Genomic DNA, 27,332 nt, shown 5'->3' with positions numbered 1-27,332 from the left:
CAAAAATGGACCTACAATATAATGTACGATATTTTTTTTATTCGTTTTGTCAATCAAATCAATTGATTGATCGATCAAAATTCAAACAATCAAAGAAAAAAATCAATCAATGATTTTTTTTCTCATTTCTCATTAAATCAATCAAATCCAGGTGATGTGGCGAAATTCATGGTGACCTTTTTCATTGTACTTTTATTTCTGTTTGTTTGTTTGTTTGTTTGTTTGATTGTTTTGTTTTGTCTTTGTTTATGTTGTCAAAACAACAACAATGATGATGATGATGATGATGATGGAGAGAAAGAACGAGATGAAAAAAAAAACAAAATAATCAATCGATCGATCGATCGAACTATAGTCGATATGATCATTGTTATTATTTTGTTTTTATTGTGTGTGTGTGTGTGTATGTAATACTACTGTGTTATTGATTGATTTATTTGATCGATTTATCGAATCGATTGATGGATACATTATTAAATGATTAATTTTTTTTCATTTTCATTTTTTTTTGCAAAATAACCATCATCATGACCACAATGTTGATGATGATGACCACAGGATGGAATTTTTTTTTGGGGGGGAGTGAACCAAACAGCGATATTACCACCACCATCATCACACTTAATAGTAATAATAATAATGTGTATGATGATAAATATTGCTTTGTATCCCAAACAGAATAAACATGGAATTTTTTTTCTTGCTGTTATTCTTTTTTTTCTCAGTCATGAAAGACAAAGGTGCCACCACACACCCTCACATGCATTTTGATATTCATCCATATCTTCATAACATAGAGTTTTGTTGTTATTGTTGTTGTTGTTGTTTTTTTGGGACAAATTTTGGAACAAAGAGGGAAATATTAATTATTAAAGAACTTTGTTTGTGTGTGTGTGTGTGTGTGTGATACAACTTTCCACAATAATAATTTCCATAGACTTGATAAACTACATAGTGAACAGAAAAAAAACTTTTACTGAAAATACAAAAATGATATTCAACATTCACAAACGAATCCAAAAAAAAAATTGTGACTTTTTTTTTGGAATGTGAGTTTTTTTTTGTGTGTGTGCGTGTGTGTCGATTTGTTCCTGGAACAATTTTTTTTTTTGGTTTTGTTGTTTTGTTTTGTTTTGTTTTCTATGGCAAACAAATGGTCAACAACAACAACAATAACAACCATGGAAATTGACAATCAAGAAGAGAATGAATGAATGAATGAATTGTTTAAATTTGTCTGGGTTGTTGTTGTTGTTTTTTTTTTGTTTGTAAAGTTTTTTTTTATTATTATTATCATCATTAATCCATTCAATCATGTTGTTGATGATCCATTTTTTTCCCACTCATAAATATTGTTGGCGGCAGCAATGAATATTATCAATTTATATTAATTAGACCCACGCACACACACACATACCAAGAATGAAATGGGGATGATTGTCGTGATTAAATGGTATAAAAATTTTGAACATTTTTTTCCACCGCGTTTGAATAATAATAACAAATTCTTAATCATAAGTGTTGGAAATTGGGAAAAAAACGAATTCTAATTTCGTTTTTTCCCCAACACTGTTAACACGTTGACCAATGTAGTGTACCAATAAAAATTCTAGAAATATAATTCACATTTTAAATGGCTAATTCTAGTTTGGATTTTAATTAAAAAAAAACAAAAATAATAACCATTTCAAAATGGTCATCAATTTCAGTTATTCACTACTTTTTTCGATTATAATTCTACCATTCATTTTAATGAAAGACAGAGAAACGAAAATTATTTTCATTTCAGTTTTTATTGTTGTTGTTATGGGATTTCACACATAATATTCAATGATTTGTCCTGAGATTCTTTACCAATCTCTCTCTCTGTGTGTGTGTGTGTGTGTGTGTGTCCATGACGATGACAAAAAATTGAATTTTTTTTTGCAAAGAAAACTTTTGCTGGAAAAGTGAGCAACAACAAACTTTATTTATCGATTTTTTTTTTCAAAAACAGATTATCAGATCGGACAAAATTCAACACGAAGAAAATGAAAACAATGATATTCCAATTCCAAAAGAAAAAAACACCTGGACACAAGAATTCTTTTTTTCTTTTGTTCAAACAAACAAATGTTGATAAAACGGAATGAAAATTTTAATTCCAGAAATAAAAATTATGCACACCTACTTCTCCACACCTTCTTCTCTTCATATTCATAAACATACAGTTTGACCAACAGAAGAAGAATAAAAATTTTTCTCATTTATTCAACGCATTTTTTTTTGCATTTTGGACATTATTGTCCTTATGATCATCTTGGGTATCATCATCATCGAGTTGATTGCAAAAAAAAAATATTCACATATATGGGACATATTCGATTGTTTGAATCCAAAAAGAAAAAAAAACAGCAACAACAACAACAATGACATTCATCATCATAATAATATGATCATTGGGAATTTGTTGTATTTTTTTTCTTGGTTAAAAATATGAATGAAAAAAAAATTATTCAAAACAAGTTGTTGGCTATATGATGAGTGCAAACATTCTCAATAAATACAGGTATAAATGATACCGATTACAACAACAACAATAAAAGAATGACCATATAATACACAAACACCGGACACATACACACACACACACAATACATATATTGCATATATAACCGTTTTATATTTCATTTCATTTGATAAATATTTCATTAAATTATTGTTGAACTGAACAACAACAATGAAAATATGGCTGAAAATTTTTTTTGCTGTTCATTCATAATGATGATGATGATGATGATTTGAAAAAAAAATTATTTTTTTCCACCATTTTTTTTCGATGATATTCATCATCATCATCATCATCATCATCAACTTGATCATCATTATAAAGTCATGATGATGATGATGATCATGTTGATGATAATAATCAAGATAATGGTCACATTTGAATATGACCACAAAAAAAATAGAGAAAAACTTGTTTCATAATAAATAATAATGAAGATCATGATCATTTCTACTATTTTTATCATTCATAATGTCCATCATCATCATCATTATTATCGTGTGTGGCCAATGGATTATGGATGTTAAATGGAAAACAAAAACAAAACAAAAAATAAAATAAACGATCAGATCATCCAGAATGAAGCAAAAAATGTGATGATGATGATGAAAAGAAAACATTAACATTTGATTTGAAAACATACGACCACTATGATGATGATGGCTTAATTGAAAAGTTTTCCTTGTCGTCATATTCGTTGTCGTTTTGATTTTTTATTTTGCACTCACAACAACCGCAATGATCCTAATGATGATGATGTAAATTTAATGTTATGTAAACATGACATTTTTAATTTCCATCACCATCATCATCATCATCATAACAGTAAAAAAAAATTCATTGAAACAATCAATCAATTTTGATTGAAATTGAATTGGAAAAAAATTTTTTTCTCATCAAACCAATTTCTCTTTCTCTGGTTCTAGATCCGAAATTCATAATTCTACATCATAAGGAATATTGTATTTTTTAATTAAGATCAATGATGATCAAGGATTATAAATGTGCACATTGTTCAAGTCAGATAAGGTTATTTCCATTTTTTTTTGTATTTTAAATTGAATTTTTTTTTTTTACAAAATTCTTTTAAATTATGAATTTAAAAATTCTTTAATTCTTTCTCTCACTTTTATCTTTTTTTCCGTTTGATGATTATGATAATGATGATCCAGGATAACGACAAAAGAGAGAGAGAGAAAAACAAATTTTTTGTTGCCAACATCATCATCATCATCATCATAATCATTGTGAGATTACAACGATATAAAAAACATCATAATAATAATCAACGTACTAAAACAAAAAAAAATTCAAATCAAAAATTGGATTACACTTTTTGTGTGTGTGTGTGTATTCCAATAGGAAAAGAAAAATTCGCCCATCATTTTGCATGTTGATTCATTACATTCTTAAATCTTGTTATTATTCTTCAATCTTTATTCTTGTTTTTTTATGGATTTTTTTTTCTTTACATTCTTATCAACATCATCATCATTATTATTTTTATCAAGAATTTCAGTATCATTCATGTGTCCCTATAGAGAGATTGACTATCCAAGTATGAATAAAGAAACCAAAAATGAAACAAATATGCAAGCAAAAAAAAAAGAAAAAATCCTGCTGTAGCCATTCTAATTATGACATATATGATGTTTTAACAAAAAAAAAATGGTGAATTCGTTCATAGTATCATCATCATCATCATTATTATTGTTGTTGTTGTTGTTGTTGCTGGATAATTCTGGCCATCAAAACGAAAAGTAAAAGAGAAAAAAAACTAAAACAATTCTAATCTACCTTTATGTATATATCTCTCTATGGAATTCAAAAGAAAAAATAGAGAATGAATGAATGAATGAAAAAAAAAAGATTTTCAAGAAGACAACACAACATCAAAAACAACAACAACAACATTGGACAAGATGTAAGACAAGACGTAAAACAATCGATGATGATGGTCATGATCATCATTTCATCGCAATTTTTTTTTCTTATCATCTTGATGATGATGATCATGATCATTCGAGGCACCGGTACGATACATTATATTGCCGTTTGTTTTTTTTGTTTGTATGGATAATGATAATGATAATTGAACTACTACTACTACGACTACGATCATGATGACTTGATCATAATCATCATCATTTTCCAGTTTTTTTTCTCTCTTCTACCGGTGATTGTTGTTGTTGTTGTTGTTTTCTTCTACCATTCTATCATTATTAACAATTGATGATGTGTGTGTGTATGCGGTGTAATTCCAAGATCATCATCATCATCATCAAGTAGAGTGAAAAAAAAATTCAAGAATAAAACTAAATAATAATAATAAACAATATAACTTATAATCATCATTCTTCTTAAGACATTCATTCTCATTCTCATTTTTTTATTATTATTTACAGACAAACAAAAAAAAACAGAATGTTTCCATAGAGATTTCAAGAATGTATAGAATCAAAACAGAGAGACAGAAATGAAATGAAATGAAAAAAAAACAACACAAAACATTATTCGTCAATAATTTATTTGTTGTTGAATTGTTCCTTTTTTTACGATGTTGATCATCATCATCATCATCATTGGAATTGTCCTTTTGGATGTCTAGTGAAATTTTTTTCACTGATTTTCATTCATTCAATTCAACATTGATTCAGCCAATAGATTTTTTTTTGTTGTTGTTGTTGATCAATTTCAATTTTTTTTTTCATTTAAATTTACACTTTCCCTTTACTGGTTTTTGTTGTGAATGTGCGTGAATCGAATTACTAATGAGGTAAATTTTTTTTCATCAACTGACTCGCTTGATTAATTTACCTGAATGTTTGTTTCATTTCATCAATCAGATAAGATCAATTAAATTGATTTTTTATATTGATAAAAAAAATAATCGATTGATTGAATGAATAATAGTTGAAACAATTTTCAATTCAACGAATCCTTTGAAAATCATTATCCTATCATTTAAATTGAATTTTATATTTCGTTTTGAGACAATCAATTTTTTTTCACTCTCGTTGCTGCTATGACGTGATAATTATATGTTCTAAACTTATTCCTGTTTAGAAACTTTTTTTTTCCATGAAATCATTTCACTTTCTTCAAACACCTATCCAGTTTGTATACGTGTGTGTGTGTGTGTGTGTGTTTTAGGATAAATAAATGGATAAACCAGAATAAACTGAATTCCATGGAATTGTTATTCTGTTGTTGTTTGGTCCATTGCCATTTCACATTGTGAAAAACACACAACACACACACACATACACACAGTCACAAACAAACAAACATTTTAAGCGACAAAAGTGAATGAAGATTGATGATCATAAAATGTACCAATGATAATGAGTATGATGATGATGATGATGATGACCAAAAACAAAAAATTCAAGTTTCTTTCTTGTCAGTGTGTCGAAAAAAAAACTGAATAACGAAAAAAATTCTTATTCTATAGAACAACCAACGAATCTAAAAGTTGTTTTTTTTTGGACCAAGAGTGAAGAATTCAAAAAAAAAATGTCCCGGTATGTTTTATTTTTTTTTCTTCCATTCTGGTAGATCATTCATTCATTCATTTGCCATATGGGGAAAAAAATAGTTGGACAACATCACTATGTCAGTGTCAATGGTTATATACCATATGTATGTGTTGTGTATTTTATCTAGGTGTGTGTGTGTATGTGTGTGGCTTGTTGTTTTATCTTGAATTTATTTTTTTTTGTCTATTCGTTGGATCGCTACTAGATAGACAGATTACTGTGTGTTTGTTTTTGTGTACAATGTAAAATGTGATCAGCTTAATCAGTCCCAAATGACAACAAGACGACTATGACGATGAAAATTTTCATCGTCGTTTTTTTGTGTATGTGTTTGTATTGTTGATTTTTATTCTTTGTTTTTTTTTGTTGTCCAAATATTGTATTACTTTTTTTGTGTTGAAAAAAATTCCGATTTTTTTTTCTTCTTCGGTCTCTAAATGATATATTTATATATATGTTATGTCTTTTAATGGACATTATCATTATGCAACATCATTTGGTTGTTGTTGTTGTTGTTGTTGAGAAATTCAGCCAATGAAAAAGAAATGTAATCAACCAAAATTACCGAAAAAATATAGTAATGATGATGACATTGAAAATCAAAGTGACCCTAAAAAAAATAGATGACCATTATACCACCCCAAAACATAATATTAAAATTCTCGAAATGATATATATTCTCTATATGTTCATGAACAAGAAAAAAAAAACAGGAGACTTGGAAAACTAAATGAAATGCAAAGGAAAAAAAACAATAACCCCCCCCCCACAAAAAAATGAAAACAATTTCACATATTAAAAAAACATAGCTGAATATTTGATGGTTGATAGTCAAATGGAGAGCAAGAGAGAGAGAGATGGAAAAAATTGTGTGAATGAATTAAACATAAGCAACATTCGAAACAAATGGGAGTAAAAAAAAAGAAACCGATATCCAGGATCGTATCACACACACACACACACACAAAAAGTATCAGGTGTCGACGATGACTATGACAATGACAATGACGACCATTAATTCATTTGTCTATGTGTTACGAATGCAAATAAAATAAAAAGAAAATTTCTCATCATCCATCCAGAGAGGGAAAAAAAAGAAAATTTTTTCATGAAAAAATTTTCCAACAATCATCATCATCATCATCATCATCTCATCCACCATCATAATGTGATTCATGATCTAATCCAGTGGTTGTCTTTTTTTTTTTTTTTTTGTTTATCACCAATTGTAACATTCAACCAAATTGAAAAAATTTATCGTCCTCGTCTGCGTGTGTTGATGAATAATTGATTATAATTTATTATCATCACCGATAACGTTTACGAGTTATTCGTTGATTTCATTCCTTTTAGTATATATATAATTCTATTCATTTCGTTTCGTTTGTCATTTTGTTCTATCAATGCATCAATCAATCGTTTTAAAGACCCTGGTGAATGTGAGTTTGTGTATAAATTTGGTTGGCTCTCCAATGAAAACTAGAATTTGATGAATATTTGATCAAAAAAAAAAGTTTGGATCAAAGGCTGAAAAATTGCAATCCAAAATATAAAAATTTTCATCACCCAATATTTTGAACTATTCAATAATAAACACAAACACAACACTTGTATTCTGAAATTAATTCCTTCGATCGATTAATATTTGATCGAAAAAAACAGGACAATTTTTTATCCATTTTCAAATACACAACGTAAGTGTTTTGCAATCATCATCATCATCATTAATTTCAGCTGACCAGATAAATAATAAGTCATTTTTTTCAACATAAAAAAAAAGAAAATTCACATCTAGTTGCAATTTGTTTCAATTTACAAGATTTATTATCATCATTTTTTTTTTGGTCATAAAAATATGAGATTGTAAACATCCAGAATCGTATGAATAATGATGATGATCCACCATGGTGGTAAATGGACATTTTCTTATTATTATGATGACAATGAAGATGATTGAAAATATCAAAAATTGTTGGCAACAAATTTTCCTAAAAAAAAACAAAAGAAAAATGAAACGAAACCATGTATTAGTTGACAAGTTATTAATTTTTTTTTCATCATTAGATCTATATAAAAGACATCGACTCAGATATGATCATGTTATTGATAAAAAAGCATTTGAAAATTTCGATTATTATTTTCATATTGGCAATGATACAATGTCCATTAAGTGGTCATTTTGTTGAGACCATGCTTTAGAATAAGTTTTGAAATATGAAATTCTTTCGTAAACTTATTTCAATAAACAATCTCTCTGGGTTTTATTGTATTCGATGAATAATGAAAACTTGAATGATATGTTTGATAAATGGGTTTTTTTTCAGCGAAAAAAAACCGCAAATCAATCAAGTCAATTGATCAATAATCATCATCGAATTCGATTGATGAGAAAAAAAAATGACCAAACATTTTGTATTGCCATCGAACCTTTTACCATATCATCATAGTCGATTAAATTATATATGGAAAAATAAAGTGCGAAAAAAAGCTTGGTCAAACTTACCATTATGATATCACGCACACCGAAAATGGCAAACGAATAAAGACCTAAAGAAAACAAAACAAAACAAAAAAAGAAATCAATAAATGAGAACAAAAAATTCAAGAAATTGTCTTACCTATGTAGTAAAAAAAAAATTTGAAAACCCAACAAAACTATTGAAAAATTTTAAATTGAACATCATTTTAAAAGAGAAAAAAAAATCTAACATTTTTATTTCTGTAAATAATGATGATGATAATTAATTAAAGAATGATTGACAAGAATAAAGTGTTTATATCATCATCATCATCATCAACAACAACAACAACATAATGTGTGATTGCCACCATTTGTATAAATTGTTATTATCAATTTTCATAACAAAGAAAAAGTGTGTAATCAACAAATGATATATTTTATACATGTAATAATAAACATAGATTTTTTTTATCTCACTCATTGATATAAAGAAAATTGAATTGGAATTAAACGAATTATAATAATAATAATAATAACGATGATGGTGATAATGATGATGATGATGATGGATAATCCAAAGTTTCTTCTGTTGTTATAAATGTAAATTTTTATATATATCATGATTATGGTTGTTAACTATTTTAAAGAAATTAAATAATGAATGATGATGAATGGTGATGATTATGGATTACAATTAAGGCATCGTGATTGACCATCAATAATAATGATGATAATGGCCATTGATAAAAATCTGTGTTCATATTTTGAGGTGTGAATTTTAAATGAAAATAAATTCTTTGTTCTTCTTTTTGAGGTGTTCACGTAGAAACATACTGTAATTTCCAAATTTTCAAGCGATATAATTTTTATAAATAAGCGAAATAAACAAGAAAAAATAAGAAAACATTATTTTCCAATTTTTCAATCAACAAACGTGTGTGTATGTCTGTATGTAAATATTATATAACAATATCTCATGGATATCACAGCATGATTCAAATATAATTGGGCGCGTGTTTTTTTTTATCAAAATCAAATTGAAATCAAAATTATGAAAAATTCGGATGATTATTTCAGACTTTGAAAAATTTTCAAAGTGCCAGCTAAATAAAAATAAGAAATAAATTGTGCGGGGCAAAGGAAAAAGTAAAAATAAATAAATAAAAAAATGTCAGAAAACAAAATAAAAAAAAAACAAGCAACTACTACTAGGTAGTGTGTGGGTGGGTAAATGTTGGTGCCAAAATTCAAGCATATCATCATACCTGTTGATAACGGAAATTAACATCCGAAGTTGTTGGTGACGAACCACGATGATTACGGAAACGCTCCATATGGCGACATATAAAATCGTTTACATGGATTCTATTGATGAATTTTAAATGGAAAAAAAACAAATTAGAAAAATTTCACAAAAAAAAATTCAATCCACTTACTCATGACGATAACGATGTACAACAAATGCAATACAACAAAGTATTAATAACGAGAAAATAATTGGAAATGCTAATGAACGTTGATGGCCATTACCATTGGAACCATCATGACTGGATCGACTAGATTTTTGTTGTTCTTCCAATAATGGACATACTAATGGTGTACGCCATAGGAAATAATATTCACAATCATCACTTTCATAAAGAAAGCTAACATCGTTGTTGTTCATCGCTTTATCATTATCATGTTGTTGACGGTAATGTTCATTATCGATACATTCGAAAAATATTTTTGTTGTAGCATTTTTCATTTGATTACGTCCACAACGTGATGTATTTGAATGTATAATCAGCTGTAATGCAATATTACCATCGGATACAAATTGCCATTGATTCAATGTGCCAATATCACGATTTAAACCTTTACCATTTGTTTGACAAATTGCTGCTTGTGAACATTGTTTATCAGCCATTTTTGGATCATCACCACCATTGTTGTTATTATTACGATAAAGATGAATATGATAATCATAATGTTCAACATGGCCATCATGTGTACGGGTTTCACGTACAATAACTTTTTTCTTCAATAATTCACCAAGATCCCAGCGTAAATTTGTAATTGTATCGATAAGAATCATATCGTTTGTTAATAATAAACGATATTCATCATTTTTGATCAGATTATGTGGACATGCAAACGATGTATTCCAAATGAAATAATGTGTACAATCTTTTACGTTGATAAATTTTGGTCCAGCCATACCGGTTTCAGTTGAACATTGAAATTGAATTTTCGTACGTACTGGTGATAAAAACATTTCCGATTCTTGACAACTTAATATATCTTCTTCATAGGTTAACAATAGATGTTTAGTCTCCGGATCCAATGTTAATTCATGATCGGAAACTTTTCCCAAACTTTGTTTACAACCATCTTTATCATTACATTGACATACGGCCGATGATTTTTCACATGTATTATCGTGTATTTTTGTCGGTTTTTGAAATGTTTTCGGTGATAATGGTTTACAAACATTAATCAAATAATGGTCATTATCTGTATTATTCATTTCAACACGCCATGAATGTGATAATGATGATAATTGTCGTAATGAATAATAATTACCATCCGAATCGAATAATGAACAAGTTGGCACCTTTAGGCTACAAACGGCTGGTGTTTCCCAATAAATTTTTACTAAACATTTATCATAATGTGAAATGATTGGTTTGGATTGTTTCGGTGAACAAGCCAATTCAATATCAGTGGAACGTTTACGATTTGATAATGATTTTTTATCACATGGATCACCATCACTATAACGTATATGTAGATTTTGTTTCACATAAATATTCATTTTATCCATTGATCCATAACTGGTTAGACTTTTATCAACATCTGAAAAACAAACAGCTTCATTTGGACCACATTTAACTGATCCAACTGGTTTACAAAAGTTTAGAATAAATCTTGCACTATTACGATTTACTGGATTTTTCGTATAGATTTCATAATCAATCATTTGTTTCAATAAAAATAAATCAGCCGATAGATTTGTACGTGTATCGGTATAAATACAATTTTCATCAAGTTTAGTTTCAGTCAATTTTTGTGCACAGGCAATCGGTGATTGTACAATAAATTCATATGTACATTTATGACGATCATTTGGATCCACTTGCATTATTTTGATCATTTGTCCAGATTCATGATCACATTCCATACGAAAACTACTGGTTAAATTCACTGTTGGATCATATGGACATGGATCACCATTATCTAACATAATATGAACATTTCCATCATAGCCCATGAATGGTGGTTCAGATGGTTCGCCAAGATTCAATGCCGTAGCTACTTTATCCGATTGATGCATTTGTAACATACAAGCAGCTGAATTCGGTTTACATAGTTTTGTCAATAGATTTTTTTGACGATTCAATGATTTGCAAAAATTAATATTGATAATTGTCGAATCATCACTCAATACGAAATGATTGCCAACACTCATCGATAGTGGACTAAAATCAATGAAATGTGTTTCATTTTCAAATGTACAATGACTTGTTTTCGGTACTTGTCCAACACAGGCTAAAGATGTATACCAAGTGAATGAATATGAACGATTTGATTCGCCAATAAATTCTGGATGACCTTTGCCAGCTGTCTCATCACAGACGAACGATATATGTGATTTACGTGGTGTACGATTAACATCATTATATGGATCACCATTTGTAAATGTCATATTTAGAATTGAATTCCAATAGACTAATTTATCATGAAAATTACCAAGACTAAATTTTCGTTTTTGACCATCAAGTTCTATTTGACAGATTGCCGTTTCAGCTCGTTGACATGAACCACCAATAATCGGTCCACAAAGATTCAATTCAAAGTCATATTGATCACCACGAACAATATAATAATTTGCTGATTTCAATGATGTTAAATCAAATGAATTTCCAGTGAATGAATCATAAACTTGACAACCATCACCAACAACCGGATTTATTGGACAAGCAGCCGGTGTACGAAATTCAAATACATATTCTGAATTTTCCATATCGAAATCAATTGCATCTGGCTTTTCTTGATACATTGAACAGATGAATATAATTCTTGTATTAACAGTTTTGTTGCGAATAAGATCAAAACCACCTGCATATAATAATTCAAATGTTTTTGCTCGCTCGTTATAGGTGATTGGATGATTAAAATCACCAATACTGAAAGATAGATTATTGGTTGAATCAATTAAACAAGCAGATGAATGATGACAAATTTCTGGAACATTTTTGCTGGTAGTTACCGATGGTATACGATCACAAACATTGAATAAAAATTGCTTATTGGGCGATCGTATATGATGAAATGATTTAGATAATCGTAATGATGATAGATCAACTTGAACAAGATTTCTATTCGAATCCATTGTAATTAATGAACAATTCAATCGAGATTGTTCAAACAATGGACATACGATTGATGTTTGCCAACGAAATTTATAAATACAGGTATCACTTTCAAATCGAATAAATTCTGGTCGTTGAGATTTTAAGGCATCATTAGATGAATTATCACATTCAAGCTCAATAATTGTACGAGAATTCATTAGATTTCCTTGATCATTTTTACATGCAGAATTTTTCGAGGAAAACACAATACTTAGACGATTATCAGCTTTGAAAAATTTTCCTTCAGTTTTTGAACCGATTGATTCACTAACATCACCATCGACTAAACAAACTGATGATGTCGATGAGCATTTTTGACTGACAGAGCCACAAAGATTCATTATAATTGTTTTGTTTTGATTTCGAATGGATAGATTTTCAAATACAAATTCTGTTCGAGGTAATGATTTCAGATTAATCTGTTCAAATTGACATGTATTCGAATCGATAGATTTTCCAATCATATCCATTGGACACGCATAATCGGTAATCCATTCGACAATATATTCACAATCTAAATCCGAAATTAATATCGGATAATTACGATACGAAACACTTTGTGATAAATGTCGTGGACATATAAAACGAATTTTTGTCACAGGATTACAATTTGACGTTGGTGTACGATAATAAGTAAGTTCAATGATTTCACGTTCATTTTGTTGATTCGATGGAATAAATTTCATATCAGACCATTTATATGTTCCAACTGATTCCATGAAACCACTTTTTGAACCAGTAGTCAATTGACATGCTGATGAACCTTCTAGTGTTGAGCAACGATTTTCCGTACCACCAATATCGGAACAAACATTTATATAAAATTCTTTTGAATCAGCCATCACTTGATAACTACCATTTGTACGTATCAATGGTGTAAGATCACGAATACGATTATTATTATCCAAAACATAGCATTTCATTTCATTCAAACCAAATGATAATGTCGGTTTTTGTTGTCGACATGCAGCTGATGTTTCCCAATTCAATATGATCATACATTTGGATTTAATAGAAACAATTGGAAATGATGGATGTCCCTATGTATTTAACAAATTCACACATCATAGTTTTACTTTTGAAAAAAAGAATAAAACTTACCAAATGATTTCCACATGTAAATCGTAGATGAATTGTATAATTAACTTGATTATCACAAGATGGACCAATATAAATGGCACGTGTCGTACCAAATTCAGATAAAACATGTTTTAATTGGTAGCCCAACGATCGAATACGGCCATTATTATTATCAGTTATATTGTGACAAATATGACTTTGTTTACATTCATTTGGAATGTAATAATTTTTATAATTAGATGATTGATTAAATGTTGAACATGGTGATATGTCAATGTAATCCTGATCACGTGCTACATTCCATGGTGTAGAACCACTTTTTGTTTTTTGTTTGATTGACAAAAACAAGATTTTGATTAGTTTCGAATAAAATTAGTAGCCAATTTACTTACATATTCAATGCATGTGAATCAATATGGCCATTATCACCACAAATATCCAATTCATTGGATAATTTTAAATTTTTCGATGCCGATTCTGCTGTTGCTGTTGATGATAAAAAGGTGATGATGATAAAATATATGATGAGCAATAATGATAATGATGATGATGATGATGAGGAACGAATTTTAATTTTCGAGATCATTTTTTGTTTGTTTGAATGGAGAAACTGTTTTTTCAACAATTTCAAATTAATTTTACAACATTTGATGATGATGGCGATGATGATGATGATGAGGTAAAAGAAAAACGTTTAAAAGGAAAAAAACAACTGTTAAATTATTTTCTTCAATTATTTCCTTGCATTCAAAGTCAATGCAGTATTTGTATTTGATGATGAGTTTGACGTGATGATTAATAATAAATCTTATTATTATTGAGTTTCGAATTTCAAGCGATTTTTGTGTTATAATGTGGTTATGATGGACAATATAGATATGTGTGTGTGATTAAGTTGAATGAGATGGTGGTGATGAAATCAAAATGTTCAGTGTTTCCAATGTCGAAAGTTTTTTTCTTTTTTTTTTTTTGCTTTAACAAATAATTCAATGATTTCAATCGAAAAACAATCAAACAAATTCACATTTATTCAACAAACAAGCGATCAAAATGAAATCAATGTTTTTTTTTATATTGAAAAAATTTTTTTCACTGATTTAAAATATCACAAATGATGATGAATTCAGTTTTGATGATGAAATTTTTCAATTTTTATCGTTCATTGAATCATCATCATCATCATCATATACGCAGATTTACATGGCTTTGAAAGTGAGAATGATGGTTCGTGTGTGTGTGTGTGTATAACAGAAAAACAAGCAATAAATAAAACTTATATATATATTCCCTGACATATATCAAAATACACAAACAATTATTATGACTAAGCTATATGTATTTGTCATTCATACCGCTACATTATAAAATATTATATGCCGGTAGCGGCATATTACAATGTGGTGGCCCCAAAAATTATCATCATCATACGATATAATGTGTACTGTGCATAGATGACGTTTCAAGTATATATACTTTTTTATGTCAAAAATGTTTGAATCTTAATAAAATCATCATCATCATCATCATCACATCTGAAAATACAAATCATCAGATCAAAATGAAATAAAATGTGATTTGAATGAAAAAAAAAATTTCAAAAATTAAATGTACTTTTTGTCGCAATTTCAATGCAATCATCATTGTACCAAAAAAAAAAAAAAAAAAAATTAAGGTTCAAGGTTTTTTCTACTTGATCTGGTTGTTTCCCTTTTTTTTCTTGTCATACACTTGTCATGGCAATGAAACAAAAAAGATTTTATCATTCTAATCGTAGTTGTTTCTTTTTTTTTCTCCAGTACGTTTTTTTTCCACTACACTAAGACAATGATCTCAAATGTTGTAGCATTGTTTAACGATTACAATCCACGTATCCTTGATACGAAATGAATTCAACCAAACTAAACTACTATATACTAAATAAATCGACAAAAATCAATCCAAGAAAATTTTTTTTCGATTTAGATCAACATGTCTGGAATAATATAATAAATATAATTTAATTATGATAACATTGTCGTTGGTGATGATTGTGTTAAACTAATAACAACAACAACATTAATGATAAAATAAATAAATCCGACAAACAACTAACTGTATATCTTTATATAAAGTATGATATGCGTATATGATGATTGTCAACAATGACAACAACAACAACAACAACCCGAATGTGTGATACATATCACGATGGCAAATCATATGATGATGATGATGATGAAAAGGTGTATGATGATGAGGTGTGTGTGTGTTATTCGCTAATTCGTTTTTCTTCATAACGACAAAGTTCAATAAAACTTTTCATAATAATAAAAAAAAAGACTGCGTAATAAAAATTAACAAATGAAAATAAATGACAACAACAAAAAAAATTGTTTTTGACAATTAAATCTTTGTTTCGGTTGATTTTTTTTTTATTATTATTTAGGATTCCTTGATTTACTACTAATCGAATTTATTAGATTATTATTTTTAGTTGTTCATTTGTTTGTTATTTATGATATTTTTAGCCATCCAAATATTGTATCATCAAGGACATTAAAGACATTGATGATGATGATGATGATATGATAAGATGATAAATGATTTAATCAATTTGGAAATCTTTTCAGACATTTTTTTTCTCTTTTCTATTGACAATCGAAAGTTACTCGGAATTTGCGCACAGCTGACTATGAAAAATTAGAAGAAAAAAATATTCTCCACGTGGAAGTATTTTTCCTTTGTTTCAATTAATGTTTTGTTGAATAAAGTTGTTTTTTTCGGTTCAAAAAAATTCTTCGATCATGTCATCTGATGAAGAAATTCGTAATCATCTTTTGTGGCTCGGATTGGCCGATGATAAAGTTAAAGATACAATTAAAAATGAATCGTTGACAAAATTGTTGATGGAAATGATTGCCACATTACGGCAGAATATTGATCCAAATTCAAAGAATCTTGATCGAAATATAGGAAAATTAGTCTATCAGGCGGCCACCACTTCAAAGGCACAAATTCGCCATCACCTACCGATGATAATCGAATACATTGCTAAAGAAAAAATCGACAGTGAACCAAAATTATCCGCTGCAATTGAATATCTTTTGACAAATCCAACTTCGGTTGATATGAAAGAATTTGAAACAAATGCTGGTGTTGATGTTGTCATTACTACTGAACAAATTAGTCAAGCAGTTGCCAACGAAATTGAAAAGAATCACCAGGAATTAATCCAAAAACGATATCGATTCAATGTTGGTATTATTATAACGGAAGCACGAAAAGCATTAAAATTTGCCGATGGTAAAGCAATAAAAACCGAAGCTGATAAACAGATTCAAAAATTGTTGGGACCAAAAACCGAACAAGATATGGCTAAACCGAAAAAAGAAAAACAGCCCAAACCATCAAAAGAAATCATAACAAAAGAAGAAGAATGTAGAGATATTATTGAATTATTACGACGTGTAAATTTTCATGGAATTGGAGAAAATTATAAGACTGATGGTTATGTAATAACATCGAATACAATGCGATTATTGGCCGAACATTGTAAAGCTGTTAATGGCCGTGTACGAACACGATTTCCACCCGAACCAAACGGCATCCTGCATATTGGCCATGCAAAAGCGATAAACATAAATTTTGGCTATGCTGAAGCACATGGTGGTGATTGTATTCTACGTTATGATGATACAAATCCAGAAAAAGAAGAGGAACGTTTTGTTCATTCAATTCGTGATATGGTTGAATGGCTTGGTTATCGGCCATATCAGATAACATATTCATCCGATTATTTTGATCAACTTTATGAATTGGCTGTGAAATTAATAAAACGTGGATTAGCTTATGTTTGTCATCAGAAACCTGAAGAATTAAAAGGTTTCAATCCACCACCATCACCATGGCGTGATCGTACGATTGATGAAAATCTTCAATTATTCGAAGCAATGAAATCTGGTAAAATTGGTGAAGGTGAAGCTACGTTACGAATGAAATATACTATGGAAGAAGGAAAAGTTGATCCAGTTGCATATCGAATTAAAATGGCTGCACATCATCGTACCGGACGTGAATGGTGTATATATCCAACGTATGATTTTACTCATTGCCTGGTGGATTCAATGGAAAATATAACACATTCATTATGCACAAAAGAATTTCAAACTAGACGTTCAGCTTATTATTGGCTTTGTAATTCATTAGATGTATATTGTCCAGTACAATGGGAATATGGTCGTTTAAATGTTTATTATACGGTTGTATCGAAACGTAAAATAGCCAAATTAATTGATGAAGGTATCGTTGATGATTGGGATGATCCAAGATTATTTACATTAACTGCATTACGTCGTCGTGGTTATCCATCTGCTGCTATTCGAATGTTTTGTGCACAAATGGGTTTAACCGGTGCAAATACAGCCGTTGATCCAGTAATGTTAGAAGCGGCTGTACGTGATGTTCTTAATACTACTGCACCACGTGCTATGGCCGTATTACAACCATTACGTGTGATTATCGTTAATATGCCACAAAAATCTACACCAACATATCTGGAGATACCAGATTTTCCAGCCGATTCAAATTCAGCTAAACATACAATACCGTTTGATCGTGAAATATTCATTGAACATGATGATTTTCGTTCCGATGATTCGGATCCAGATTTTCGTCGTCTAACACCACGACAATTGGTTGGCCTTCGATATGCAAATTGTGCTATTCGTTTGAAGCAAATACATCGCCGTACAGATGATGATAAACAAATTGATTATATTGAAGTTGAATATGAACCAATTGATCAATTGAAAGAAAAACCACGTGCTTTTATTCATTGGGTTTCACATCCATTACATGCTGAAGTTCGCCTTTATGAACGATTATTCAATCATAAAAATCCGGAAGATCCAAATGAAGTTCCCGGTGGTTTTATTTCCGACTGTAATCGTAATGCTAAAACTATAATACCATTTGCATTGGTTGATATTTCAGTTAAATATGGCCAAATTTATCAACAATTTCAATTTGAACGTCTTGGTTTTTTCAGTGTCGACACCGATTCAAGTGTTGGACGTCTTGTGTTCAATCGTACTGTTTCATTGAAAGAATCATTTACAAAAACGTAAATGATTCCAATCCTAGAATCTTATTATTTTTCTTAAATTTAACTAATTTTTTCAATAAAAAATAAAAAAATTCATTTTAATGATGATTCAATAAATTTTAAAATTCTAATCATTGATATACTTGCAACGTGTAAACATTCAACTTGGCACGTGTTTTGATTCTAAAATCAGCAATAATTGTGAAAAAAAACATTCCATCGAAACAAAATCATGGTAAAATCAACCATATCACCAGAAGAATTTGTATCGACAGCTCGATGGCTTCGAGATCCACAAAAATCGATGGCCATACGTTTTCGAGCATTGTTTACGTTGAAAAATATTGGTGGCCAATCAGCAATCGATCATATTGGCAAAGTTCTATTCGAAGATGATTCAGCTCTATTAAAACATGAATGTGCTTATTGTCTTGGACAAATGCAAGATGTTTATGCAATTGAAATTTTATCCAAAGTTTTAGCCAATACCATGGAACATCCTATGGTTCGTCATGAAGCTGGTGAAGCACTTGGTGCAATTGGTACGGATGAATGTCTTAAAATTCTACAGGTAATTGAAAATTGTTTTTTCAGTAAAAAAGTCTTTGACTTTAATTCAATTTAGAATTATGTCAATGATAGTAGTAAAGATGTTGCCGAAACTGCTCAACTAGCGGTGAATAGGATAAAATACCTTCGTAATTGTTCTGAAGAGCAAACAACAACATCCGATTCGGATCATTCCATTTATTCATCGGTTGATCCGGCTCCAGCATTAGGTTTAAAAAATGATGATCAAAAAAAGATTGAAAATCTTCGTCTTGTTTTAATCGATCCAAATGAATCATTATTCAAACGATATCAATCAATGTTTTCACTACGTAATTTAAATACCGATGAATCAGCAATGGCATTGGCCGATGGTCTTGATTGTCAAGATTCGGCATTATTTCGTCATGAAATTGCATTCGTTCTTGGCCAGATGCAACGTCCAATAACCACGGCGAAATTGGCTAAAGTTTTGGCTGAAAAATCTGAAAATGAAATGGTACGTCATGAATGTGCAGAAGCATTAGGTGCAATTGCAACGGATGAAACAAATCAAATTCTTAAAAATTACCTGAATGATGATGTTCGTGTTGTTCGTGAATCAGCTATCGTTGCTTTAGATGTATCTGATTATAATAACAGTGAACAATTTCAATTTTTAAATAATTGATTTATTTAATTTAATTTTTAAATTAAAATTCAAAATGAAATTATTTACAAAAATTTCAATTACAAATCAATCAATCGTTAATCTTTATAATCATCGTGTTTATCATTATAAGTATCGATACTATCACGAAATTTATCCGTCCATGTAATGAAATCTTCATGATTTCTTGTTACCAAAAATGCTGGATCCTGTATGACATTCGGTCCAACTCTAACATGGCCATGTTTAACATATTTAACTAAATAGAAAATTATTCAATTATTATTTGAGATAAAAAACAAATCTAAGCAAAACACAAACCAGCAACTTCTAATGGTCCGTTAAACATTCCGGATTTTATCATATAGACTGGAAGTCGACGACGACAAAATGTACTGACACAAATATCTTTACATCGTTTCAATCGTTTCGTATGAATCAATCCAATTGAATATAATTTTTCAATCAATTGTGCTGAACATTCATTACGAAATTCATTATCCGTTTCAAGTGTTGATAATTTCTCGGCCAATTGACGTATTTCGGCTGCAAGTTTATTATATTTCGTATATTCATTACGATCAACACCATATTTTCGCATCATACGTAATTCATTCAGATTGTTAGGTTCCCATTGTATAAAGTTGACTTTACGAAGAAGTTTTTTCTCATGAAATCGTAATTTTCGTACCATTTTTTTCAAGTTTAGATTACAAAAAAAATTCTGTCAAATGAAAATAAATTCCAATGAAATCAATACAAAACAGAAAATCAGAACAAAACTGCATGCAAATGATCACATGGTTTCCTCGAAACTTTTTTCTTGATATATTTCACAAGAAACTTTCCCGTGTCCACGTCTCAAGTTTTTTCCCAGTTTGATTCATTAATCTTTGATTTTTTCAAAACAAAAAATAATTCCATCAATCATGGCCGATGCTGATCTTCCTATCGATATACAAACTAATAAATTATTGGGTATGTGTTCACATTGGAATCCAATTTGACTATAGTAATAATGATTTTCAAATTCCATTAATTTCGATAAAATGATGATGATGATAATAGATTGGCTAATTAGTCGTCGTCATTGTAAAAAAGATTATCAAAAATCAGTCGATACAATTCGTAATAAGATACGATTGGCCATACAAGATATGCCACAGATTGATGAAGTTCGTGAATTATTACAACGTAATGGTAAGTTTTTGTTTAATTCAATTTTTTTTTTTTTTTTGCAAGAAATCGTCTGACCATTTCTCTATTATTAGTATTCGATTATTATGTCTGCCAACGTATAATTGAAATATTGAAAAATACGGATAAAAGTTCGAAAAATATTTTTGGACAATATACATCGAAAAGATTTCAAGATTGGCAAGAAATTTGTAAAATTTATGAAAAAGATAATGTTTATCTAGCTGAAGATGCACAGACATTGATACGAAACGTGAACTATGAGGTACCATCATTGAAAAAATGTCAATCTAAATATGAACAACAAATTTCCGATATTGAACGATCAATCGAAACAAGCCAAAAACAATCGAAAAATTTTCTTAATGAATATAATGCTAACTGTAAAAAATTGGCTATTAATGGTGATAATATACGTGATGAACTTTATTCACAATTGGAAATATTACCAGAAAAAATGTCTATTCTTGCCGAAAAGATACCGTCATTAATATCGGTTTGTAATTATTATAAAGCATTCGTACATTTTGTATCACAACAAAGGTATGATGATAGAAAAGTTATGTTATCTACGATTAATAATCGATTATATTATTATTTATAGTGAAATTGAATGTTTACCAAATCTTCATTATCTATTGGCTAAAGGTAATACTACATGGTATGAATATCGTACTGGCCATATACCTGATTCAATTGAAGAAGTAAAACTTGGCAAATCATCATTGATAGCCGATAATAGGGAGGAAAATGTTATTGATTTTGGTAATGATAATAATGAGATTGATTTTGGTGATCAAATTGATTTCGGTGATGATGATCAAGCATCATCAACAGATACACCATCCACTGGTAATGGTGATTTTGTTAAATTAGATAAAGAAGATTTAAATGTTGAAATTGATGAACCAATCAAAGTGATTGATGATGAATATTCCAAACATTCAGAAGAACAACAATTGGTAAAAATTGCACATGGTGAAGATGCTCTTAGCGTTTTGCTTCATACGGAATTTCGAAATAAATTCATCAATGAATTGATTGAAATTGAATATTTCTTACGTGAAAGAATCGATGAAATGGAATCTGATCATGCATTAGCGTCATATCTGTTTCAATCGGCCCCAAGTGTTGTACAATTGACCGGTATTGATGGTCTACATGAAATGATGACCATCGTCATACAATTACGAGAAGAATTTGAATCACCTGCATTGAAAGCATTGTATTATATGAAAAATAGTCCAAAATATATTGAAAATTTATACAAAAAATTGAATCATTTGAAAATATTATCAGAAAAAGCAACGAAAAAAGCCACAGATTTAGAAATGAAACGTTCGGAATTATTACAAGAATTATCTGGTATCGGACCACAAATTCAGGAACAAATTCAACATACAAAACACATTCAACGACGGGTGAGTTTTTTTTATCAATTATAATTGGGTTTTTTTGAATTTTTTCTCATTGATTTTTTTTTTCTTCAAAATTTTTCAGATCGAAGATGCAATATCGAAAAAATACAATAATCGAATGGTAAACATTATGGGCGGTGTACAGGTGTTGTGAACAAAAAAAAATGTGTTTATCATATTGTCGTTATTTTTTTTACAAATTGAAATTGTTTTTTTTTGAAATTTTTTTTTATTCATGAAACAAAACAAAACAAAAAATTTTAAATAAAATAAATAAACAAACAAAAATAGTTGAAATGATGAAGATAAAAAGTTTACAAAATACACATAAATAACAGTAAATTACATTACATCATATATTATTGACTATGGAATATTCCATTCGATTCTATATTGACATGTATGGTTTCCGTTTATGTTCGGGGGGGGGGGTATTTTGTATATATTGGGAGGGGGTAACCATCAATAATAATTCGAATGTATTGGGAATTGATTCGCAAAGCGAATCAAAAAAAAAAAAAAAAAAAGAGATCACTGAAAAGGTCTGAATGATGAGAATGAAAAAAAATTTCTTCTTTTATTTTTTCTGTCACCGTAGTGTAGATGTGTTTCCGCCGCTTTTTGTTTTAATTGTTGGTAAATTTTTTTTCCGTTGTTAGAAGAATATGTTAGTTAAACTGTGTATTAAATTACGTTTTGTACGACACGATGGTTTACTCGTTGGACAACGATGTTTACTAAGACATTTGGCAAATCTTCTATCACATTCACAAAGTTGATAGGCACATTTTTGATGGGAATCAGGATGCTTAACGTATGCTATTGTTTTGTTTTTTGTTTGTTTTTTTTTTGTTTTAAATAAAAAATGAATGATTGATTGATTGATTGATCAATTGACACAAACACACACACTTACCACAGCTGGCACGATGATTTTTTTTACATTTCCATTTATATGAAACAAAATAGACTAATGCTTGATTACAATCGCTATGTGCATAACACATATCATGCATATAGCAGCATCTAATTACAGAAAGTGAGAGTTAGGGAGAGAGAGAGAGAGAGAGAGAGAGAGAGAGAAAGAAAAAAATTTGAAAAAAAATTTTCAATTAACAATCAAAACAAAACAAAAATAATGATGTGTGATAATACGAACCTATCGATAGCATCAACAGGATGGCCATCACCTTGAAAACCACAATAACATCCATAATCTTTATAGCTAAATGGATTACAATGTGTTATACACTTTATCATTGATGCAAGACCAATAACACCACGTTTAAATCGTCGTCGCTGTTCTTGTTGTTGTTGTTGTTGTTGATGGTCAAGGCCACCATTATCATTATCATCATGGTCAATGACATCTTGACTAGCCATCATTAATGTTTTATTAGCTTTATTATTATCATAATCTTCATGATGATCATCATCATAATGGAAATCGTTATTATCGTCACCATTGTTGTTGTTGTAGTTATCATCTAATTCTAAAGAACATTTAATTGAAATTAGACAAAACAAAAAAATATGAAAAAACCGAATGTGATGATGAATCATGGTGTGATCAATAATAAGAATTTCAACAAGAACAATGATCGTTAATAAAATAAAACAAAATCAATAATCGAAAATTAAAAGGTTCTTTATCTCACAAGAATAATCAGAGCGTTTTATATATTTGTGTTTGTCCATAGTTGAGTGAAATTGTATTAATAGGTCCAAGATTCTAATGAATTTAATTTTGGTCATTATATTATTGCCGATTTTTTAACAGTTTAATTTACAAACTTTCATTTTCGTTTGTTTGTGTGTTTGAATAACAACAAATCACAATATAATTATTCGATTGGGAAATAATAACCAATTAACACACCATAATCATCATCATCATCATTATTTTTAATCATAAAAATTGATTATTCAAGATTAATAAACAAAACAAAAATTGATTAATATGAATAAATTGTCATTTGAACCAATCAATAATCGATCAAAAGAGCCAGGGACAAAAAAATTTCGAATGACTAAAACCAGCTTCAATATATAATTGAGATAATCTACTATCCACATGCCACTACTAACCTAATGAGAGAAAGAAAAAACGCTAAAACTACCATTTTTCTCCTTCACCTCCACCCCCACCACCACCACACATTATCTTGGGCAAAAAAAAATCCAGTTGTCAGTAAACGTTACATAATGATAAATAATATAGATATATATATAATAAAGTCAATTAGATCTGTTTTTTTCCAAACAAACAAACAAACAAAAAAAACAAACAATTAACCGACTAAAATGATGAAAATAGCAAAAAAAAAAGAAAAGAAATTTCATTCAAGTAAAATGTGAACAAAAAAAAAGCGCAAAATTGAAACAACAACAACTAAACCAAACGTATAAACATTAAATGAAAATATAATTATCTTCATTTATATTTTCTTTTCTCAGATTTTATTTCAGATTTTAACTCCTAGTAGCACAGTAGTATTGTCTTGAAAAAAGTGATAATTTTTTTTTGTAGAAAAAAAATTTACCAACAGGAAATGAAATAGACAACAACAAAAAAAACACTTGCACGTGCAAACTTTGATACTGATGATCAAGTATTTTTATTCTACAATTCTTACCGATAGGTATGATGGAATAATTTAATCTTTGCTGTTGTTGTATTGATGAAAATTGTTCCGTAAAAATTGACGATTGATAATTGATAAATAAAATGGCAATAAATGTTATTGATACTAGAATAGTAATCAATTGTGATCGAATGATTAGATGAATTAGATTTTTAGATGATGATTGTTGCATTTGTTGTTGTTGTTGTTGTTGTGGTTGTTTTCGAATTAAATGTTCATTATTCAAATACTTGGCCATAGTAATGAATTTTTTTTCGTTTTATTTTTCTCACGATTGTGTTGTTGTTGATTAAAATCTTGATGATTCAACTTTGAAATCAGGACTAGAATCAAAATAATATTGCCACTTTTTATCTGAATATTTAACCAATTGATTAATTCATTTGAAACAGGTGTTGGTTACTGCATGGAATGAAAAAAAAAATGTACAGAATATCAAATATTTCAATGACAAAATCTGTTTTTTTTCAATGGTTGTTGTAACTGACAAAATAGTTGTGAAATTGGTGTGCACGTAATAACATAAGCAGCCGGAAAAAAACGTTGAATTCTGATTACACGAATACATACGAACAGATAGTGTGAAATAAACACAAACAAAATGTGATTATGATTTGAACGTTTTTTTTCTGCAAAGAAAGAATAGTATGAGTTGGGAGGGAAGTAGAGGAAATGGATATCATTTGTTGAATTTTATTTGCAGATCAATTGTTTTTTTTTTTTTTTTTGATTTCACTTTATAAAAAATCTCTTGATATTTTTTTTTTCACAAACAAAACGCAATCAATGGCGTCAAATCGATGAATCAAACAAAACAAAACAGCAACAACAACAACAATGACAAAAAATTGGTAATAAAATCATCAGGTGATTGTTATTCAAATTTATATTTAAACAGGGGACAAGAAATTGATATTCAAATTGTTGTTTTTCTATTTGATTCACAATTATCTGATTTGTTTTTTCTTTTGGCCATCATCGATGTCATGTTTTTTTTGTCACAAAATTTTTTGATTTCAATTTTAATTGTTGCTGTTGTTGATACTATTGTAAATGGCCATCAGATCAGATCATTGATCAAAGATGTATTGAATGATAGTGATGATTATTTTTGGCCATGATTATGACGTTAATACGTCCATCATTACCATTACCATCACCATCACCATCACCACCGCCACCACCACCACTATCACGATCATCACTATAATTCACATTCATTAAAAGATGATAAAAACAACAACAACAACAACAATAATATCGACGACATTGATGTTGACCACGACCACAACAACAATCGTAAACAACGATAAACATTATTAATATTGATTACCATTATTATTCACCATTATTTTTTTTATTTTCTTAGATGATAAATAAATAAATGATGAATAACATATATTATTCGCAAATAATTTCCAGAAGCTTCAGGCTTAATTATGATTATTACATTCTGGACATTGGATTCATCCATTCCAGTGTGTGTTTATAATCAATCTATTTATATGTTTGTTAGACAACACTTGTTATTGAATATTGGCAAACATTATACGCACATATTAAGAAGAAAAAAAAATGGTGTGAAAATAAATAAGAAAAAAAATATTGATATTGAAATGTGTTGACAAACAAAACATAAATATTTCAATGAAAAAAAAACAAATTCACAATCATGTATTCATTTGTATATGATTCAGATGAAATCATTGCTTTTTAAATGATTCAAACTATGTTTCTGGAACACATACGCACACACAAACACACAC

At 29.2% G+C, this 27,332-nt stretch overlaps 6 protein-coding genes across 7 annotated transcripts; 3 read left to right on the top strand and 3 right to left on the bottom strand.

Annotated features, from left to right (window-relative positions):
• Window positions 1-8,770: 8,770 nt before the first annotated feature.
• Lerp (lysosomal enzyme receptor protein) lies at window positions 8,771-15,293 on the bottom strand. Of its 2 annotated transcripts, none has more exons than XM_075731860.1 (5): window positions 14,418-15,293; window positions 14,047-14,341; window positions 9,985-13,985; window positions 9,814-9,913; window positions 8,771-9,651 (listed from the first exon to the last, which is right to left on the bottom strand). In XM_075731860.1, the coding sequence occupies exons 1-5, from the start codon at window positions 14,609-14,611 to the stop codon at window positions 9,640-9,642; spliced, it is 4,602 nt and encodes a 1,533-aa protein (XP_075587975.1). In that variant the 5' UTR covers window positions 14,612-15,293; the 3' UTR covers window positions 8,771-9,639. The 2 variants fall into 2 exon arrangements, with proteins under 2 accessions (XP_075587975.1, XP_075587974.1); XM_075731859.1 differs by having other exon boundaries at window positions 8,771-9,381.
• Window positions 15,294-16,608: 1,315 nt separating this feature from the next.
• Window positions 16,609-19,246, top strand: GlnRS (Glutaminyl-tRNA synthetase). The gene has a single exon (XM_047057388.2). The coding sequence runs from the start codon at window positions 16,809-16,811 to the stop codon at window positions 19,128-19,130; it is 2,322 nt and encodes a 773-aa protein (XP_046913344.1). The 5' UTR covers window positions 16,609-16,808; the 3' UTR covers window positions 19,131-19,246.
• Window positions 19,247-19,251: 5 nt separating this feature from the next.
• Window positions 19,252-20,397, top strand: nero (deoxyhypusine hydroxylase nero). Its single transcript, XM_047057390.2, has 2 exons — window positions 19,252-19,679; window positions 19,734-20,397. The coding sequence occupies exons 1-2, from the start codon at window positions 19,341-19,343 to the stop codon at window positions 20,325-20,327; spliced, it is 933 nt and encodes a 310-aa protein (XP_046913346.1). The 5' UTR covers window positions 19,252-19,340; the 3' UTR covers window positions 20,328-20,397.
• Window positions 20,312-21,095, bottom strand: LOC124494225 (U3 small nucleolar ribonucleoprotein IMP3). The gene is made up of 2 exons (XM_047057391.2): window positions 20,628-21,095; window positions 20,312-20,565 (listed from the first exon to the last, which is right to left on the bottom strand). Exons 1-2 carry the CDS (start codon window positions 20,998-21,000, stop codon window positions 20,405-20,407), a joined length of 534 nt encoding a protein of 177 aa, XP_046913347.1. The 5' UTR covers window positions 21,001-21,095; the 3' UTR covers window positions 20,312-20,404.
• A 39-nt stretch (window positions 21,096-21,134) lies between these two features.
• LOC124494223 (CDK5 regulatory subunit-associated protein 3) lies at window positions 21,135-23,224 on the top strand. Its single transcript, XM_047057389.2, has 5 exons — window positions 21,135-21,284; window positions 21,375-21,506; window positions 21,578-22,046; window positions 22,108-22,924; window positions 23,004-23,224. The coding sequence occupies exons 1-5, from the start codon at window positions 21,236-21,238 to the stop codon at window positions 23,073-23,075; spliced, it is 1,539 nt and encodes a 512-aa protein (XP_046913345.2). The 5' UTR covers window positions 21,135-21,235; the 3' UTR covers window positions 23,076-23,224.
• On the bottom strand, window positions 23,131-27,332 carry LOC124493245 (uncharacterized). Its single transcript, XM_047056314.2, has 4 exons — window positions 25,558-27,332; window positions 24,081-24,414; window positions 23,838-23,947; window positions 23,131-23,740 (listed from the first exon to the last, which is right to left on the bottom strand). Exons 1-4 carry the CDS (start codon window positions 25,802-25,804, stop codon window positions 23,577-23,579), a joined length of 855 nt encoding a protein of 284 aa, XP_046912270.1. The 5' UTR covers window positions 25,805-27,332; the 3' UTR covers window positions 23,131-23,576.

This window comes from Dermatophagoides farinae, chromosome 6, assembly GCF_024713945.1.
Source record: "Dermatophagoides farinae isolate YC_2012a chromosome 6, ASM2471394v1, whole genome shotgun sequence".
In the NCBI taxonomy this organism is placed as follows: Eukaryota; Metazoa; Arthropoda; class Arachnida; order Sarcoptiformes; family Pyroglyphidae; genus Dermatophagoides; species Dermatophagoides farinae.
This window is presented reverse-complemented; position numbering and strand designations above follow the sequence as displayed.